The sequence below is a fragment of the Lepidothrix coronata genome, unplaced genomic scaffold (genome assembly GCF_001604755.1).
Source record: "Lepidothrix coronata isolate B3197 unplaced genomic scaffold, Lepidothrix_coronata-1.0 Scaffold229, whole genome shotgun sequence".
NCBI lineage: Eukaryota > Metazoa > Chordata > Aves > Passeriformes > Pipridae > Lepidothrix > Lepidothrix coronata.
This window is the reverse complement of record NW_016690409.1, coordinates 511127-529831: the sequence shown is the minus strand read 5'-3', so window position 1 is coordinate 529831 and position 18705 is coordinate 511127. Positions and strand designations below refer to the sequence as shown.

The 18705-nt window shown below is 56.0% G+C and overlaps 2 protein-coding genes and 1 long non-coding RNA gene across 5 annotated transcripts; 1 reads left to right on the top strand and 2 right to left on the bottom strand.

The window, feature by feature from the left end:
• Window positions 1–2144: 2144 nt before the first annotated feature.
• CNP (2',3'-cyclic nucleotide 3' phosphodiesterase) lies at window positions 2145–8438 on the bottom strand. Its single transcript, XM_017834110.1, has 4 exons — window positions 8371–8438; window positions 5608–6277; window positions 4881–5023; window positions 2145–4347 (listed from the first exon to the last, which is right to left on the bottom strand). The coding sequence occupies exons 1-4, from the start codon at window positions 8371–8373 to the stop codon at window positions 3895–3897; spliced, it is 1269 nt and encodes a 422-aa protein (XP_017689599.1). The 5' UTR covers window positions 8374–8438; the 3' UTR covers window positions 2145–3894.
• A 275-nt stretch (window positions 8439–8713) lies between these two features.
• TTC25 (tetratricopeptide repeat domain 25) lies at window positions 8714–17612 on the bottom strand. Its single transcript, XM_017834103.1, has 12 exons — window positions 17457–17612; window positions 16939–17070; window positions 16499–16652; window positions 14196–14257; window positions 13334–13490; window positions 12585–12809; window positions 12070–12277; window positions 10514–10600; window positions 10126–10322; window positions 9860–9960; window positions 9566–9644; window positions 8714–9159 (listed from the first exon to the last, which is right to left on the bottom strand). Exons 1-12 carry the CDS (start codon window positions 17565–17567, stop codon window positions 8756–8758), a joined length of 1917 nt encoding a protein of 638 aa, XP_017689592.1. The 5' UTR covers window positions 17568–17612; the 3' UTR covers window positions 8714–8755.
• Window positions 13501–16927, top strand: LOC108506772. Of its 3 annotated transcripts, none has more exons than XR_001877874.1 (4): window positions 13501–13808; window positions 14394–14640; window positions 15009–15208; window positions 15605–15864. It is a non-coding gene; the product is annotated as an uncharacterized LOC108506772 (long non-coding RNA). The 3 variants fall into 3 exon arrangements; XR_001877873.1 differs by lacking the exon at window positions 13501–13808 and adding an exon at window positions 16729–16927 and having other exon boundaries at window positions 14272–14640; window positions 15605–15726; XR_001877872.1 differs by lacking the exon at window positions 13501–13808 and having other exon boundaries at window positions 14272–14640.
• Window positions 17613–18705: the final 1093 nt, after the last annotated feature.

The following is an 18705-nucleotide window of genomic DNA, read 5'->3' as shown; positions in this document are numbered from 1 at the left end:
CCTGGGGGCATGGGACTACTTCTTTCCAAAAAATGTGCTCAGATGAGTGTTGCTTGGAGCGTTGCCTCCACACACGGAGGTTATTATCCGTGGGTTGTGGTTGTGTGTAGCCATAGGAAACAGGAGTGCCACTGCTCCAGCTGCTCGCAGCACCCCTGCATGTCCTCTGGCTCCACGGGAGCCACTGGATGTAGGGATTTGCCACAGACACTGTGATTGTAGTCTTCAAGGGATGTTGTCCCTGAGCTGTTTCTAGAAGGACAAGGAGCTGATGGAGGTGCAGGAGGCAGGTGCTTCATGTGCTGCCCCTGAGGCACAGGCGTGGTGGGATGGACATGATCAGGTGTGGTCAGACACCTCCTGCTCTTTGGTGTCACTCCTGGCCAGCTCTGGCCTGGCAGCTCCTGCCCAGGGTCCCCCAGGGGGAATGGCTGGTGCAGTGAGAGCTCCTGCCAAATGGGAAAGACCTGGAGAGAGCAGAGCTGCCATGGCTGAGGGCAGACCAGGCTGGTGTGTCGGGGGATCTTTCACCAGTCGTGCTGGGAGTATTTGTTCTGAACAGCTCAAGAAGGAGCTGTCAGCTTCTCCAGGAAAGTTGTCAACTACAGGAAAAGTGTGTGGGGAGTGTGGCTGTGGGCAGATCTGGCCTGTGTGGGCTCTGCTGTGGGACTGCACTGTTTGCAGGGAGGATAGGAATTGTTTGGCTGTTAGACTTTCCCTTGGATGTGGTTTTGCCTGATCATGCTCATGGAATCATGGAGTAGTTTGGGTTGGAAAGCTGTGAAGACCATTCAGGGGGTTCTGGTCACCCTCTTTGACTGGCTCCTTGTTGCTTTGGCTGCACAGAAGGCACCAGATTTGTTGTTTGAACACTCCAGGAGTGTTCAGTGAGCGGGATCCCCAGTGCTGACAGCTCTTGTAAATACAGAAATGCAAGTTGGAAAACAGGAGAAAGAAAAAAATGTTCTGGGACAACAGTATTATCCATTATCCATGGAATAGTGGGTCCCACTCTGTATCTGCCGGGATACAGAGTGGAAGCTGCTGTGCTGTCGTGGTGTTTCTGGCACAGAGGCTGGTCCAGCTCTGGTGCCAGTCCCTGTCCAGCTGCGCCGGTCCCAGTTCCGCAGCCACCAGACAGGGTCGGGCCACGCGCTGCTTTGCCACTTCCAAATGACTTCCTCGGTTTCAGTAATAACTCTACATCTTCCCTTATCTCCAGTGGATGGTTTTCATCCTGTTTAAATTCGTGCCTTGTCCCTAGGGAACAGGACGCCCCTGTGCTGCACCCACCCCATCCCTGGAGCGGTGCCGGTCCCCAGGCAGCTGTGGCAGGGCTGTGACAGGGACAGGTGGCAGCAGCTGGAGGGGCCATTCCTGGGTGTCCCTGTGCCCCAGGCCCTGTGTGACTGTAGGAGCTGGCATGTAACTCTTTGGCCTTCCTGCCAGGCCCAGCTCTCCCGCTGCTGCTGTCAGGGATGGGGTTATCCCTTCTCAGAGCAGCGTTGGGCGTTTTCCCTTGCCCAGACCTGAGCTCAGAGGGACAGCTCTGGTCTGTTGCTGGGAGTGGGGAGCTGGGACACTGCGCCTGAGCTGGAGCATGGAGGATGGCCTGGGAGGGCAGGATCCGTGGAGAGCCTGGCTGCCATCCCAGCCTGTCCCACTGCCCCATCCCCATCCCTGCTGTCCTTAATGGCTCGTGTGGACAGAGTGTGGTGTGAGGTAGAGTCAGAGGGGCTGCGTGCGGAGCACCCCAAGCCCCTCAGTGCATGTGAGTCGTGGTGGTCACGACGTTACAGAATAGTCAGGACAAATCCAGGCGCCGATGCGAAGCCACTTGGAGAGGAGCTTGTCCCTGCGCTGCCGTATTTATCTGAATTGGAATTCGGAATGTTTACCTCAGTGTACATAGCTCAACCTTTCCCTGGGAGGAAAGGGGAATTGCATGGAGCAATCGCTGTCCCATCGCTTTGCCAAACTCCTCATCCTCTCCCAGCCAGGCTCCGTGTCGGTACTGACTGTCCTGTCCCTCTTGGACCTTTCTAGGATGTGAATGGTAAAAATGTGAATATTTGTTGTTTACTTCCTTAGCAGAACTCCTGATGCTGTGTTTGTATGGGGAATCAGCCTGAGCAGACCCATATGCAATCGGTTTTACTTTATTATAAACTGTATATGATGTACAAACTAATAAAAACTCAAACGACGACAGTGTCACTGTTGTTCTTGAACAGGCAGATGAAGGAGATGTTCCAGCCGTGCATTCCAGTGCTGGAGTGATCTGGATGCTGGGGGTGTGGGCTCAGTTGGCCCCTGGGCAGGTGCTGCCAAAGGGCGTTTTTGAGCTTTGTTGGAGCAAACCCTTGAGGTTCTGTCAGGAGAGGCCCTGGCTGAGCATTGGGCACTCAGCTGCCGCTGGTGTGGGAGCTGGAAGGATTTCTCCGTGGAGGGCAGGGAGGGTCACAGGTGATCTAGGTGGGTTTATAGCTCACTTTTTTTATGATATAATGGGAACTTATTATCATTCTTCATTTTGGAACAGCAGGAACTATTTGCTTTCCTAGCAGAGTGTTTGGTTCCAGACAAGCCCCAGAGCTCTCCCTGCTTTTGGCCTCAACGTTTGGAGGAGAAACACTCCTTACCCCGGCAGTGTTGGGCTCGGGCGAGCTGTGCCCAGTGACAGCCCCAGCCCAGCCCACGCCTCAAACACGGTCAGTATTTACAGTGTTAGTGTGGGTTAATGTCACTCTGCAGCTCCCCAGGCCCTGAGCCAGAGCCGGAGGCCGAGCTGGGACCTGACCTGGGACCATCAGTGGAGCTTCATATTAAATAGTGCCCAGGAGCCACCGCCCTGCTGGACCGGGGCCTGGTGGAGCACAAACACAGGTTTCAGTCAAACATTTAATGACAGAAGTGCTGGGTGTCAGTAACTTCCAGCCAGGGTTTAGGTTTGAGCAGACTTGAGTTATGCGGTTACGGTGCCTCCGCTTCCTACACTACGGGGTTACTCCAGCCTAACTCTTAACATTCAGGTGCATTAGAGGAAGGGAGTAAAATCTTGCATGAAGTGCAGTTCTGTACTTCAGACATGATTTTAGTTTCTATCAAATAAGATGGAAAAGATGTTAGTTCATCTCTTCCACTCCCTGCCAAGGCAGGATTGTTCCCTACAGGACAAGGACACGGGACAGTGCTTGGTCCAGCCCAGGTAGGGGGAAGTGGCCGGAACTGGCTGCCTGTCCTGGTGTTTCACTTGTTTCCCCCTAAGTCTGTGGTCGGTGTCTTTAAGACATCACCTGGCACTGTGCCCTCCTCCAGGAGGAGCTGGGCTGGAGCTGGGCAGCTGCTGGACCAGCCTGAGATTGGGGCTGCCGGGACCTGCTGCCCTCAGCAAGGTCTGTCCTTAGGGGCCAAACCCTTGGTAAGGGACCACCCCTGACAGGAGTGAGCCACGCGCTGGTTCTGACCCCGTAATCGGCTGCAGCCGATGTCAGTCCCTGGGTGTGGGAGGGGAGGGACATCCTGCAGTTCCCTTGGCTTCAGAGCAGCGACCAACGGGCTTTGGTCAGTGCCGACAGGTAAAGATCGAACGATTGTGGTTCAGAGGGAAGCGATAAAAGCCCAGAGTTGATCTTCCTCCAAGGAAGAAAACAAGCAGGACACCCTGGCTGGTGGTTCCCTCCAAAACTCTCCCGTTAAAATCCATGACAGTTTCAGTCAGGAGTTGCTTGTTTTCTTCCTTGCCCTGAGGCTGATAACTCCCCAGAGGCTTCACACTGGGGTGGGCAGAAGGGTTGACTTTAGTAAAGGTACAATTATTTCTCTTTACACTTTAAGGTTACAGGAGTTACTTGCCTTTTAAAAACAAACCGAGGAGCTGCCCTGCCCGTGCTCCTAGATGATGGTGCAGGAGCTAAAGGCAGATCCCCGTTTGTTGGTGCTCTGCGTTGGCACGAGTTTTCCCTTCCCGTAGTATCCCGAGAATATCGCCCTCACATCGATCTTTTTAGAGAGGTTGAGCATCCACATACCGTTATCAAAATACAGCAGTTTCCCTCCTCCAATTTCCCCCACTTGCTCCCCTTTGTTCCCCGCCTTTTCCAGCTTCACGAACTCCAGCAGGTCGAGCCCGGTCTGGACGGCCTCGACGCCGTTGGCGCAGCCGAGGGTGATGTGGGCCCGGCTGCCCCGCGGGAGGTTGTCCGTGGGCAGGATCTTGTCGGCGTCCCCGGGCCAGAGCAGCAGCTGCTGCTCGCTCAGCTCGATGCGAGCCCCGACAGTCTTTGTGGTGATGAACAGCGCCGAGATGGAGAGGGTGAAGCCTTTGCCGTAGGAAGCCTTGACGGCCTGGAGGAGAGGGAGACACCCGTGGAACAGTGTCAGTGCCTGTGGGTGGGGATTCACGGCGCTGTCACTGTCCCCTGGCTCAGGGGAAGGTGGCTGCTCACAGCAGCTCTTGCTGTGATGTAGTTAAAATATCGAGTGCAAGGAGAAGGTCAGGGCCTGACACTCCAGCTCTGTGGATTTGAAGCTGGGTACGTCTTTATCCTTCACAAATTCCAGTATTTAACTTGGGCTTATCTGCTCTGAAATAATCTGTCTGGGAGCATAAATACCTCAGTTCATCATCATTCAGCTCACACTGTCGGAGATGATGCTGGAGGGAGGGTGGGAGTATTTTGTTTGGAAATAGGAAACAGTCACCATCTCCACAATCCTGAGTTTTCTCCTGCACAGGCCACGTGGACGTAGTTCTGTCTCTACCTTTGGCCTCTGGCTCAGAGCAAAGCCCGTCCCCAGCCCACCCCAAGGCTCGTGGACCCCCTGCTGGGGAGGGAGGGACACTGGGGATGCAGAGGAGTTGGGACCCCAGCACTCACTTCCTGCTGCGCGTATTCCTCAGCTCCAGCTGCTTTCCCGAACTCGGTGTATTTCGTGGTGCAGTGCAGGACCCCAGGTGGCCTCTTCACGAAGTAGCTGGTGAGATCTATTTTTATTTTGGGATCATCGATAGCAGAAGCAACTGCAAATACAGGTAAAGAACATCACTGTCACAAAGTGATCCCCCCCGGTGTCACTCCACGAGCCCAAGTCCCATCTCAGGTCCCTTTCCCACCCTGTCCTTCACCTCATCTTTCTGGCTGCTGGGGAGCACTGGATGGGTAACTGAGCCCCTCCCTATCCCCAGGCTCACCACAGATGGAGCCAGAGAAAAGAAGCCTCTGCATGTCACTGTGGCTTGTCTTAACCCTGATGATGTGAGTCCCTTAAGGGAGGGGATTGTTCAGCCTTTCCTTTCCCATTTCTCTCTGACTCTTTGCCTTTGTCCCACCCAACCCTTCAGAACCAGGGGACACCCAGGACCCCACATCCCACTGCTGCCACCTGAGCCCAGTGCCCTGGGGGGCCAGAACTGAAAAGACTTCTTGGGAACAACCCTTCAATTTATTTTTACTTAAAAAGCAACTTTGGCAGCGATGGGGACCAGGTTAGTAGCTTTAAAAAGCTTTTCTTGTTGACACCTTTAACTAGAAATTGGCTTGAGGAGCTGATCAGACTTGTTAACATCAACAGGTAAAAACATGGTAAGGCCATGTCTATACATACAGTATTTACTCTCCTTTTTGAAGGCTTTGAGACTCCCGAGCTCATCCAAGAAGGCCTGGCCAGCCTTTCTCAGGATCTCCGAACTTCTTTTGCTCAAAAACCACCCAAAATACATGGGGAGGAATTCCTTCTCCAAGCTTGGCTTCATCTTCTTCAGCTCATCCACAGACAGTTTCCACTGATTCTTGTCCTTCAGCTGGGGACAATCCAAGCGCCAGGGGGTTTTGGGCTCGGCGAAGATGACTTTGTACCGGTACTTGTCAGCAATGTCAAAGAGCTGCTCCAGCCGTTCCCGCTCGTGGTGAGTGTCATCCAAAACAATGACGCTGATCTCCCGTTTGCAATAGTCAACTAGATCCTCGTCCACCTTGGAGTACTCTTCAGGAATGGAGCTTCTTATTACCGGTGTGATTTTATAGTGATCGACAGAGATGACCTTGCAGGCGTCTTTGTACCGATCGTGGATGGCCTGGGCCAGGGTGGACTTCCCGCTGCCAGGCAGGCCCCGGAGGATGAAGAAGGTTTTGGATTCCTTGAGTGTGGAGATGGTGTCTTCGTCGTCCAGGAATGGGAACTGCAAACTCTCGGGTCTCTCTTTCGCTGATTGAGTAGACATTTTTCTAAATATTTTAGGCAGGAAGGTGTGACTCTTCTTGGAGAAGCCTCTGTTCTGAAATGGAAGGAGAAAACACTTTGCAGGGCAGGAACCCCAGAGACCACGTGGCCCCACTGGGACCTTTATTGGGAGAGATGGGGTGCAGGGAGCACCTCCCCGCCGTCCTCACTTGGGTGCCCTGCTGGGCTGACACCCCCTCCCACAGCTGCCCTGGCTGGTCCCACGGCAGGGACCTGCGCCCTGTCCCACCCAAGGGCTGAAGGTGCAGCCCCACTCCCCTCCCTGGCCTCGGCAGCTGCGGTCCTGCCCCACCAGGAAGGGGAAGTTTTACCCATCACGTGGCAGCAGCGCGGGCAGAGCTCCTCCTGTGACAAATTTAGTCTGAACACTTGAACAAACCCCTGTGGCTGCCGGATGCCGAGGGCACGGCAAGACCTGGGGAAGCCCAAGGGGAACTGAAAGTCCCAGCAGGTGCTCAGAGCTGCCACACTCTCGTCCCTTCACCTGAATTGCACGCTCTGTCCCCAGGGAAGTGGCTGTTTCCTAGAGCAGCCCACGAGGATGATGCCGTCTCTCTCTCAGCTGCACTGGGGATCAGCACCCGAGCGCCGAGGAGGAGGGAATTAGGGCTCCTCTTGGAAAAAGAAACTTAGATTGCTTCCAGGAAAACCCAACCCCTCCCTGCAGCTGCCAGGTAGGGCAGAACTCGAAAGTGAAACCTCGAGTGCCGAAGGAAACGAAACACTTTTGTTTGGCAGCAGCGAGCGGGAAACACTGCTGGGAGCTGGCGCGGGCTCTCCCTCCCCTCCTGCCAGCAGCTCCTATAACTGGAATCCCAGATTAATTCCCAGCAGGGCCTGGGAAAACACAGCACTGCAAGGAAACGAGGGATTTCTCCAGCCGTGTGAGTTCACTATAGCATCAATGGGGCAGTCACTGTTTTTTGGGTCAATACATGAACTCTCCACCTCCCCAGCTACCTCAGGGCCAGCCCAGCCCGGGACCCGCTGGAGCCAAAGGCCATGGAAGTGATGCCCAAGGAGTGAGTTTTGCTTTTGATGCAAAAATCGAGAGGTTTTTCATAAAACATAACTGCTCTGCCTGAGGCAGAAAACTGCTTTTCCTCTTTGTGGATTGATGCTGTTGTTTAAAAACCCCCCACTTTTCAGGTGATGAATTTCCCCATCTCTTTATTCCAGAACGTGGAGGGGGGTTTGGTTCCAAATGCCTCAGGAGCAGGACCAGGACCCCACAGCTCCCACGGGCACTGCCTGCCCCGGGGTCAGCTGCAGGAAGGGGACCCCGAGTGCTCTGGGGCTTGTGTGGAAAGAAATGGGCCCGCCAGGGCAGCGGGGACCCCCAGGCTCCACAGAGACCCCCGGGCTCTCCAGGGACCCCCACTGCCTTCCCCGTGGACTCGAGGCTCCCAGGTCCCCACAGAGGAGGAAGCAGGTGAGTCACCTGGAGCTCTGTTCCTGCTCGCAGCGCAGGTGCCCCGCCTGCCCGGGGGTCGCAGGGCCGGAGCCGGTGCCGCGCTGTCCCCGCACCGCGCTGTCCCCGCACCGCGCTGTCCCCGCACCGCGCTGTCCCCGCACCGCGCTGTCCCGCGGGCGGGGGCCGGGGCCGCTGTTCTGCCGCGGCAGCTGCTCAGGGGACTGAGGCGCTTTTCAGCCCCGCGAACAAAGGAACAATCGCGGGCCCCCCCGGGCCATTGTTCGCCGCCGGCTCGGGGACAACGGGCGCCTTCACGGCCCGGGCCGGGTGGACAAAGGCCCCGCAGAGCGCGGGGTGCGGGGTCCCTCCGGACAATCCCCCATTGAGCCCGGCCCGGCCCCCCCCCGCCGCCCCCACAAAGCTCCCGCTTGTCTCCGGCTCCCCGCGGGACAGGGGCTCGCGTGGAAGGAGCGATCGCTCCGGGCCCGGGGCTGCCACTGCCCCGGCGGCCCCCAGGGTGTGCCGGGACCCCCAGAACGGAGCCACGGGCACCCTGGGGCCGTTCTCGGGGCCCGGCTGCCCCCGCGTCCCCCCACACCCAGCGCCCACGTGTCGGCGACGCCGCGGGCTCCTCCTCCCGCCGGGAATCGGAACCATTGCCCGGGTGGAGCGGCGGCCCCGGTCCCGGTCCCTGTCTCGGTGGCCCCGCTTACCATGGTGAGGGCAGCGGCTCCGGGGCGGCCGCCGGTGGGGAGCGGCGCGGCGTGGAAGCGGCTCTGGGGGGGGGCGCGGCCGCGGCCCCTTTCATAGCCCCGGGGCCCGCCCGCCCCGCGGGGCCGGGCCGAGCCCTCCCACGGGGGTCAGTCCCCGCCCGGGGCTCAGTCCCCGCCCCGCCCGCCCGGTAGGTCTGGCCGCGGAGGAGCCGGTCCCGGGGATGCTGCCGGGACAGCCCTAGGCCGGGAGAGGAGATACGGGGAGAGAGGAGGCTCTGAGAGCGGCGGTGGCTCAGCCCAGCTCCTTCCCTGCTCAGGACACACCACTCCACTGCTGGGTATGTCTCTTGTTCAACATTTATTATTTAGTCCTCCCGCCTCTGCTCTACTTTTCCCCGTTGCTCTCTTTTATTTCCTTTTCCGTTTCCTCATCACTGGCGTTTCCACGTGCTTCTGTATCACTCTCGGCTTCCTCTTTTGGCTTTTCCTCTTGATTTCCTGTGTCTTGTTCCCCTTCCTCCCTCTCTCTGTCCTTCTCCAACTTGTTTTTTGTGTTTCCTGTATCGTTCCCATTTTCTTCTTTTGGCCTTTCATCTTGATTTCCCATGTCTTGTTCCCCTTTCTCCTTCTCTTTGTCCTTCTTAAGCTTGTTGTTTTTTGTGTTTTTTCTATCATTCTTGGCTTCTTCTTTTGTCTTCTCATCTTGATTTCCCACACGTTGTTCCCCTTCCTCCCTCTCTCTGTCTTTCTCCAACTTGTTTTTTGTGTTTTTACGGCTGGAGTCACGATCTGGGGAGGAATAAGCAAACTTAAGCCAAGTCCCAGCACTCAGCAGTCAGGCTCAAGAAAGGTCCCTCGGCTCACTCACTCCCACCAGGAATCTCTTGCTCCCCGTTTGCTGGGACAGGAGGTGCTGGGAAGCAGCACTGAGAGAAGCAGCCCTGGGGGCTGCAGGCACAGCACCCTGCCAGGACCCCTCGCCAGGCCCAGGGAGGGCCGGTGTGTCGGTGACACCGGGCCCGGGGTGCAGGGGACACTCAGGGAGCGCTGCCGTCTGGACTTGCACCAAGATTTTAATTCACTGCTTGGAAGGAAATGGGTGCTGTGGGAATTCTAAGGTGCAGCTGCTGTGCTCCAGAAGAGGAAAATGGGGAGTTTTTCCATTTCTGGGTGCAGAGGTGGGAATGACAAGTACCTTTCTGTGAGGGAACTGTCGCTTCTTTGCCGCCTTTGCTCAGCTGCTTGATGTAGCTTTTGCTCACCTTATCCAAGGCCTGAAAGGGATGTGGCTCTTAATAAAAGCCCTGGAAATGCAGTTACATACCCAAGTTTTTCCTGTTTTCTTTTGCCCTCTGCTGTCATTAGCTGGTCCTTTCCTACCACAAAACTCTTCATTTCTCCAGCATTACTGCCTGGAGTATCCCAGCTGGGATAACAGCTGCTCATGGATGCTGCCCTGAGCTCCTCCTCCCTGCAGCAGCCCCCTTACCACAATGATGGTGTTTTGAGCAGCTTGGTCGGGCACGAGCTTCGCCTTCTCCAGGGCCTTTTCAAAGTTCAGGATCGCAGACCGGTAATCCTTTAATTTCACTGGAACAGACAAGGATATCAGCTGGTTTAACCCAGGATCAGGAGAACAACCAGAGGTAATCACACCAGTCTTGATCTGAGGGGTTGCTTTGGCTGTTAAATCCCAGAGAGGTTTTCAGAACGGCTTCTCCACCCTGAGAGCAAAACCTGTGCCCACCCCTTTACCTTGTGCCTGTGCCACCAGCACAGTGGCGTGGAGCTGCCACTCCACATCTCCCTCTTCATCCGCTGACTCCAGAGACTTCTCTCCGCAGTCTTGGGCTGTTTCAGCTTCACCCAGCTCGAGGTAACACCGGCCGATGTCATGGAACAGACAGGCCTTCTCCAGGCTGGATTTTGCCATTGGAATCCTCTTCTCCCAGCTTCAAGCAGAGTAAGACAGGCAGTTACCGACTGTCGCTGGATGCAGTTATGATTCAACCACTGATTTGATAACTGAGGGTTCAGGTATGAAAACTTCCCCATCCCCTGCTGCAGTGGGAACACACAGCTGCACAGCCATGGCCCGGGTCACTCCAGGCCCCCACTGCCCTTCCTGCTGGGCTGTACTCACGTGTTGATGGCCTGCTGGAACCTGCTGGTCCGGGCGTACACGCGGCCGATGTTGTCCAGGGCCCGGGACACGGAGTCGGGCAGAGCACTGTGACAGGGAGACAGAGGGATTGTGGCACTGGCATCGTCCTGCTCCTGACTCACTCTGAGTCCCTCTGGTGCTCCCCATGGCCTCGGGGAAGTGTTGGGGAGTAAAGGACCCAGGTCAGGCTGAAAGCCATGAAATTAAAGTCAGTTTTTGATTGACTGACCCCCATGGGACACAGGGGAAATGGTTTAGCTTTATCTTTGATTATTGTTATTTTTTGTGCAAATCTGGCATTCCTTGTAAAAGTCTTTCCATTTTTCTTTGTCCCAGTTTCCATCTGGGTCCCCGACATTCATGGATGATCTCTGTCTTCCAAAGGGAAGAGCCAAAAATGTGTCTTCAGTCTCCTGGCACCAGCCCTGCTCCCCGTGCTTGGACTGAGCTTTGCTCCATGCCACAGGCGGCTCCTGTAACAACGGAGCCTGTGGGCTTTAACTTTTTTCCTTAATTATCCTCATTCCCATCTTTGGAAGTGGCTTTGCCTACCCTTACCTTAGAGAAGGAAAAACCCATGAGTGGAGCAGCCAAATGAGACGGGAATCATGGAATAACCGACTGGTTTGGGTGGGAAGGGGCCCTAAGGCTCATCCAGTTCCAGCCCCCCCGCCACGCGGTCATTAACGGGAATCATTACCGAGTCATTAAGAGTCATTAACGGCGTTTCCAGCTGCAGCCGCCAGAGGGCGCGGCCCGCCCGTCACAGCGGCCTTCGGGTCCTTAAAGGAACTTTAAAAGGGTCCTAAAACCAGGTATCTCCTCCTGCCTCTCTCCTGCTAATTCCTGCCTTTATCTGGTGTACCCGGGGATTGGGATCACCAGGAGAAAGGCAGCCATTTCCTAAAACAATACTCATTTCCAAAGGGATTTTGGAAAATGAGAAACTACCCGTCAGTGACATTTTGAAATCCCGGTGCAGTATTGGAAAAAATAACCCCCAAACCACTTCAATTCAAGCCACTATTCCGTGTTCTCTCATGTGCTTTGCAAACTGTTACTAGACTACATTTTGCTCCACTGTGGTTCAGCTGGAAGAGCTGCAGGATGTGTCCAGTGTGGGCAGGTAAGTGCACCTCGGAGAGATATTTATTTCAAGCTGCTCTCATGGTCTGAATGAAAAGGGTTTTAAGACAAAATGGAGCAGAAAACTGGTGCAATTTCAAGGCTGAGCTTCCTGAGAAGGAGGTGCCTGCTTGAGGCTCAAGTGCTGAGACTGGGACTTGTGTTCTTTCACTTTGTTTCAGCAGAGGTTTCAATGTGCCCCATGCTCTAGGTCCTTAAAAATCTGCTTCAGGCTCCTTATTTTTGAAATAGTAAAGATAAAAAGTCACCAGAGAACCTGATACACAGGCAGAGCTGAATGTGTGGCCCTGTTAAACCTCCAGCTGAGAATAACACCATTACCTAATGCTAAAACACCTCCACGAGGTACTTTCCCCTTTCCCCACCCACTTGAACCTCCCAGCACTTACTTCTGCCTGGCACAATCCAGATCCCTCCTGTAGCTGCGCAGAGCTGCCTCCATCTGTCCCATCTCCACCTGTGCGTTCCCAATGCAGCTGTGGAGGGTCCCAACCAGTTCACTCTTGTTGGGAACTTCATTCTCTGGCCGCCCTTGTATCTTTTTCAGGAGACGCTCAGCTTTCCTGCAGCTTTCCTCAGCAGAGCCTCTGGCCAGCACTGGGGACAGGGAGCAGAGTTTGACACTGGGGTGTGGCACAGAGATGTTGAGATGTTGTGAATTCCCCGTCCCTGGGAGTGTTCCAGGCCAGGTTAGACGGGGCTTGGAGCAACCTGGGCTACTGGAAGGTGTCCCTGCTTATGGCAGGGGGTGGAGCTGGATGAGATTTATGGTCCCTTCCAACCCAAACCATGCTGGGATTCTGTGACACTGAGAAAGGGAGACCTAGTGCAGCGGTAACCCTCAGACAAAGGTTGGGAATGGTTAGAGCAGTGGGAGGCACTCAGCTTCCAGCCAGGAACCTACTCAGCTCAATATCCTCCATGTCCTTGGCGATGGCTCTGGCAACTTCAGCCGGTTTCCGTTTCCTGTCCCCGATCCCCCTGCGCTGCAGGAGCCGCCGCTCGTACAGCCGGGCATAGATCGGCTTCTGCTGCTGCCAGAAGTCCCGGCGCTGGTTCAGGTAGGAGATGCCATCCAAAACCAGGTCTTCGACTTTCCCCCCCTGCCTCATGTTGATCTGCATCAAGTCTGGAAATAAGATAAGGTAGAATCCAGGTGAGTATCAATGGACCTGAGCTGCAGTGAAGTGGGGAATCGCTTGGGAATGTTCTTCTGGTCTGACAGAGGCAGTCCTGGAAACTAAATTGTCCTGTGCTCCTCAGAGCTGAGGTAATGGGGGAGTTACCAGCATTTATAACAAACCCACAGAGGAGTCACAGCCCTGTGAGCAGCACTCGGCACTGAGCGCGAGTGTCAGCGGGTTTGTAGTTGTGACAGGAGTTCAGTCACTTGCAATGAAGCTGTTTTTCCTTCTCATTTCATCAGCTCTGAGTTGATTTATCGATGGGGAAGGAAATAAGCCCATAGTTATAAATGTTGGACCTGGCTCCAAACCTGCCCGTGTCCAGCACCACGTGCTACATGACCTCTGGTACGAGTCAGGAAGAGTCACGGGGACAAAAACGAAGAAGAGAAATAAAAAAAGGATAAGAGGAAAAGAAAAACAGAACCTGCTTGGAAGGAACATTTAGGTAAACACAACGGAGAAACACCTTCATCCTTGAGCAACTTCTCCAGGAAGGTCTTGTCATCATAAAGCTGTCCCAGAAGCTCTCGCTCTGTTTTTGGATTCTTCACACGCTGCTTCTTTTTTGTCCCTTTTTGATCCTTAGTTGGTATGTTTTGCAGTTTCTGGTTGTTTTTTCTGCTCTGCGGTGAGAAAAAAAGCAAAGGAAGTTGGGGGAGATCAGTGGGGAACACTGGAATGATCAGAAGTCTGTCATGCTCCATATAAGGCAGCTTATTTTTTAATTAAAAGGAAAAAGTCAGTGTCTCACCAGCTGCTTTGGTCATGAGCAAGTGAAATTCTGCAGCCAATCGTGCTCCCTCAGGACCAAGAGGGTGTTACAGGAAAAGCAAGAACTAATTCTGGCCTCTTGGAGGAACAAGACCCTACTGCCATGGAGCACCCCGAAGTGAAGCAATTGAGAAAGTGTCCATTATCAAAACTGTGACCTTAAACATCAGGTAAACCCAAAGTCAATATTGGAGCTCGTGGCACCCTGCTTGACCTCAGGGATGTTACTCATTAGCCTCGGATGGGCGACCAGTAACGCCCCCAGGAAGGGGCTGGGGAGGAATTCCACACTGGGGTTTGTTTCTCCTCATGGCTCTTCCCTGCCCTTCTGCATTCTCCTGTAGGTTCTGGATGGTTTGAGCCAGACCCGCATTAGAGGCAGGTGATAAACACTCACGATGGGTCAGTGTGTTTAAATGCTCAGGGAGCCCTTCAGCAGACCTGCTGTACAGGACCTGTGTCCCTGCAGGGACTGTCTCCCTTCCCGTGCCCATTTCAGGCAGTCTTAGCATTGCAACCACTCTAGAAGCTTCTCCAGCAAGAGCTCTGTGCTGTACCTCTGCCTGCCTGCTCACGAAGCCCAGCTCCTCCTTGTTCTCCAGCTTCACCGAGGCTGGATCTGCAGACACAGAGGAAACCCCTGTTAGTGCCCACAACAGCCATGCAGGCTCTTGTCAGTAAAATGCCCATAAATGTGCCAAGCCCAAAATGTTCACTTTGAACTGAAGCTGTTCTAATTCTTTCTCATGGAACAGGGGGTGTTGGTGTGTCCTGGGTGCAGGAAATGCAGCTCATCCACGAGCTCCTCTCGGGATTTTAATTCCTATTTTACACAGCACCGGGGGCTCTCACTGCAGCATTCCTACAGACAGGCTACATCCTGCACGGAAACTGGGGAAGGAGAAGGATGCAGGTTCTTCTGGGGAATCACAGCTGGAGTGTAAAATGGCAGAAAAGCTCTGAGCACAGGGAGCTCCTGCAATCCAGAGAATTATTCTAAAGGTTTGTGCACTGACATTAGGGCAAAACTCCTGTTGTGTTTTCATCTGCACCTGGGGAGGGGAGTGTTCAAGGGAAGGACAGAGCTTCCCAGGCCAGTGCAGGAGGATTCCCTTTGGCACAGCCATGGGGCCCAGACCAGCAGTGCAGGCACAGGCAGATCACAAGGGTAGCAGTTCCTGATCCTGCCGCATGAAGCACAGGCAGGGAAGCACTTTGGGAATGTGCCCTGTTAACGTGTGTGCATTTCCCAACTATTCAAACATCCAGCTCCATGCTGGTGTGTTTCCTTGCTTCCCTGCATCTTGGAGCTATTGACCAATGTATAAAATAGAGTTTTCTAGTTTTTTACTCTGCTCCCGTACCTGCAGCCCAGGGGCTCGAGGGAAGTTAGAGACCTTGCCTTGAGCCCAGGAAGATTCCAGCTGGGAGCTGTGGCAATACCTGATCATTGTGCTAAGCTCAGGAAGCAGCAGGAATGGAGGAAAACAAGCCAGATGTGAAAACTTTCCCTGTTTTTTTAAATAACGATTCCATACGAAAGCGCCGCAGGCTCTGGCGCCGCTGGCACGTGAGTTAATCCCTGGCACTGGGGGAGGGCTGAAGTTTGGAAATTTCGGGGGAGGGAGGCCTGGCCTATCTGGGGATCTGTGCAGGGTGTGAGCGGGGCGTGCCGGGCGCTGGGCAGGGATAGGCTCCAGGATGCAGGGATAGGCTCCGGGATGCACCGGAGCAGTTCCAACCCACCGGGCAGGTTTGGCAGCCCCGGGGTGGGGGGCGAGCACGGGGCTCCCTGCACGTGTCCTGTCGGGGGTGGCAGTCCCAGGTGAGGGGTGTGTGTGTGCCCCGGACTGGCCCAGACTGACTGTGCCTGCCAGCGTGGCTGAGAGAAAAAGTAAGGGACAAGGGACAAGTTCTCCGTTTGCTTTGAACCCCACGAGGTCCTTGGCCTCTCCTGTCTCTGCAGGACCCGCTGGTGATCTGAGCCAGAAGTGATGAAAGCACAACTCATTGCAAGAGTCAACAGTTTCACTGCTCTTGTGCAATGGAAATTGGAGGAGAGTCAGGATTTCGGGAGGCCAGTCTCAGGTAGCATGGCTCATTTCATTCCAAACTTTGAATACTGGGATAAAGATCTCAAAATGGATTTTGGAATTAAATGGATTCTGAAATTAGTGCTGGAGGTAGATCATAGAATCACAGAATCCCAGCATGGTTTGGGTTGGAAGGGAGCTTAAAGCTCATCCAGTCCCACCCCCTGCCATGGGCAGGGACACCTTCCACTAGCCCAGGTTGCTCCAAGCCCCGTCCAACCTGGCCTGGGACACTTCCAGGCATCCAGGGGCAGCCACAACTTCTCTGGGCAACCTGTGCCAGGGCCTCCCCACCCTCACAGGGAAAAATTTCTCCCCAGTACCCCAATTAACCCTGCCCTTTCTCAGCATGAAGCCATTCCCCCTTGTCCTGGCACTTCAGGCCCTTGTAAATAGTCTCTGTCCACCTTTCTTCTCAGCTCCCCTCACACACTGGGAGGCCACTGATGAGATGAGCTGCTCTGGTCTGTATTCCCTGGAACTTTTCCAGGGAATTTTAGTATCAGGAGTTACCTCCAGAACTGAAGGGATCAGACACTGTGTGTGAATGGGCACTGAGGGGGGAAAGGCCGAAAAAAAGAGCAGGGCTGGGCTCTTTGTGGTGCTTCCTGGTGCTTCTGGATTCACCTGCCACTGAGCACGTGGACCCAGGAGCAGCAGGACTGTGGTGTGGGGCCCTTGGGTCACTGGCAGAGCTGATCTGCCATCGGCTGTGCCCTGAACAGTGTCAGCCAGGCTTGTGGGGGCCAGGAAGTGGCACTTCTTACTGCCAATGCAGTTCATAATTGCCTCCTCTGCCTTGTTGATGCCCAGCTGGAACTTGTGCTGGTCCGGGCGGAGCCTCCGGCCTCGATGGTAAAACACCAGCGCGAACTCGAAGTCCCCCATGGTGTAGAGGGTCTCTGCCTTTTGGTAAAGCCCCTGAAATGACATTTGGGAAAAGAAATTATTAAAAAGAGGGAAAAAAGTTTCATGGATCTCAAGTAACTCCTGACAGGCAGAAGGGAGAACCCAGGGGTGTCACAACCTGAGTACAACAAACCCCAGTCCTGGAGCTGACTGAGCACCTCCACTGCTCCAAGAGCAGCAGAAACCTCAGGAGAGTTCGGAGTGAGCTGTTCCCTCCCAGCTCTGCCTCAGACCCTGCAGCATCTCACAGATCCAGGCCAGCCCTGGCCCCCCTGCTCTCACCACTTCCTCTGGTTACCTCAGTGAACGCTTTGTCTCTTTGGAGCGAGGCTTCAGCATCCTTCAAGGAGTTTTCTGTGTCCCCAAGTTTCAGGAAGCATTTGGAGCGGGTGATAAGGCACTGCTTGTCCCCTGCCCTCAGCTTCAGTGCCTGGAACCACAGACACGGACACGTCACCAGTGCTGGCTCAACACCACAAATACACAAGTGCAGGTATTTGGTGCCACCTGCACAGTCGCCACATGGATCTTGATGACACATGATGATAAAACCACAGGATTTTTATTGAAAAGAGCCTTCCCTTGCAGTTCACAGGTTCCCTGTGCTGCAGGGGCTGCCCTGCCTGGGTCACCCCCTGGTGCCGAGACCTCCTGGGGACACGTCCCTCCGAGCCACCTCCCCTCGCCTCGGGTGCCACGTTCCCTCCGCTGCCTCTTCCCCCTCCTGAACCGAGTCGCGGCCGCTCCCTCTCGAGGCCCGTCCCGCCCCGGGCCTCTCGGTGTCCCTGGGCTGCGCCCCCGCCGCGGCGCCCTCACATTGTTGAAGCAGCCCAGCGCCTTGTGGTGCTGCCCGCGCCGGCTTAGCGTTGTCCCCTCGGTGATGAGGCTGCCGAAGGTGACGATGGGCCCGGGGTCCGGGTCCGCCATGGCCGCGCCGCGCCGCCGTTGCCGGGCAACGGCCCCGCTTCCGGTGGAGGCCCCGCCCCCAGAGTGACGTCAGGCGCGCCCGGTCAGTGCCCACGTGGGTCCCGGTGCCCCGGGAGCGGCCCCGGTACCGACCCCGCACCCCGGCCCGGCCAGGCACGCCGGCCCTCGCTGCTGGGCAGGCGCGTCCGCAGGCCGTGCCCGGGGCTGCCGGCGGGTGCTCGCGGTGTCTCTGTCCCGTCCCGACCCGGTGCCCGTGCGGTTCTGTTCTTCCACCCGCGTTCCCGGCGTCCTGCGCGGCCCGGTGCAGCCGCGGTGCCGAACGCCGGGCAGAGGCAGTTCCTCTGCTCCGCCGGCTCACGGCCGGTGCCTCCTGCAGCGGCAGCACGAGGGGCAGCCGCCGACCCCCTGCCATCGGTTATTCGGGACCGTTTGGCGCTCGCGGGTGGCCCCGGTACCGGTTTCGCCGCTGCAGTGGCCAGTCCTGGCCAAATAAATGACTAACGGGAGATGCTGATGGTTCCCTCCCGTCCGTGCTTCAGTCCCGACTTTATTTTGGCGCTGGGTGAGACCCCGCGCCAAGATTCGTGTTGGAGACACTTTGTTCCTGCCAAGTGACTCACAGTGGGGGGGGGAGGTGTCTGTCCCGCTCGGGGCTGGTGACATTTAACGTCACCGTGAGACAGATCCGCGGTGCCGGGGCTGTGCTTACCCGGCCCCGGCCCCGGCAGCGGGGGCGGGAGGCGGGGTGGGGGTCACGCCAGGGTGGGGAGACACAGGCGGCCGAGCCCCGGAGTGGGAGGCGGGAGTGACACACCCCGTCCCCGGGGAGCCCGCGCAGGAAATTTCAGGCAGTTGAAGCGTTCGGGAGCAGTTTTCCAGGGATACTTTCCCCACTGGCAGCGCCGGGCGTGACACGCTGTGCCCAGCGGGGTGGGCGGGAGCATCGTGTCCGCGGGGCTGTCGCGGGGCTGTGCCCAGTCTGGTGACACCGTCACGGGGGCACAGCAGCCCCGACCGCCGGGGCAGAGACCGCGCCGGGTGCCCCCCTCAGCTCTGCTGATGAGCGCGTTAGTCACAGGCTGGAAATACCAGGGAAAAAGTGAATGTGGGATGGGTGTTTCTGGGAAGCAGCAGAGCC

What these genes read in the sequence shown, in the direction of transcription:
- CNP (XM_017834110.1), bottom strand. An exon ending in CAAAAAGGAGAGTAAATACT is followed by an intron (nt 5,024 to 5,607) that starts GTATGTATAGAC and finishes CTGTATTTGCAG; the next exon opens with TTGCTTCTGCTATCGATGAT. An exon ending in AGGAATACGCGCAGCAGGAA is followed by an intron (nt 4,348 to 4,880) that starts GTGAGTGCTGGG and finishes CCTCTCCTCCAG; the next exon opens with GCCGTCAAGGCTTCCTACGG.
- TTC25 (XM_017834103.1), bottom strand. Translation starts at nt 17,567, where the DNA reads ATGGCGGACCCGGACCCCGGGCCCATCGTCACCTTCGGCAGCCTCATC. An exon ending in TTCCAGCAGGCCATCAACAC is followed by an intron (nt 10,323 to 10,513) that starts GTGAGTACAGCC and finishes CTCTGCTTGAAG; the next exon opens with CTGGGAGAAGAGGATTCCAA. An exon ending in GCTGGTGGCACAGGCACAAG is followed by an intron (nt 9,961 to 10,125) that starts GTAAAGGGGTGG and finishes TGTCTGTTCCAG; the next exon opens with TGAAATTAAAGGATTACCGG.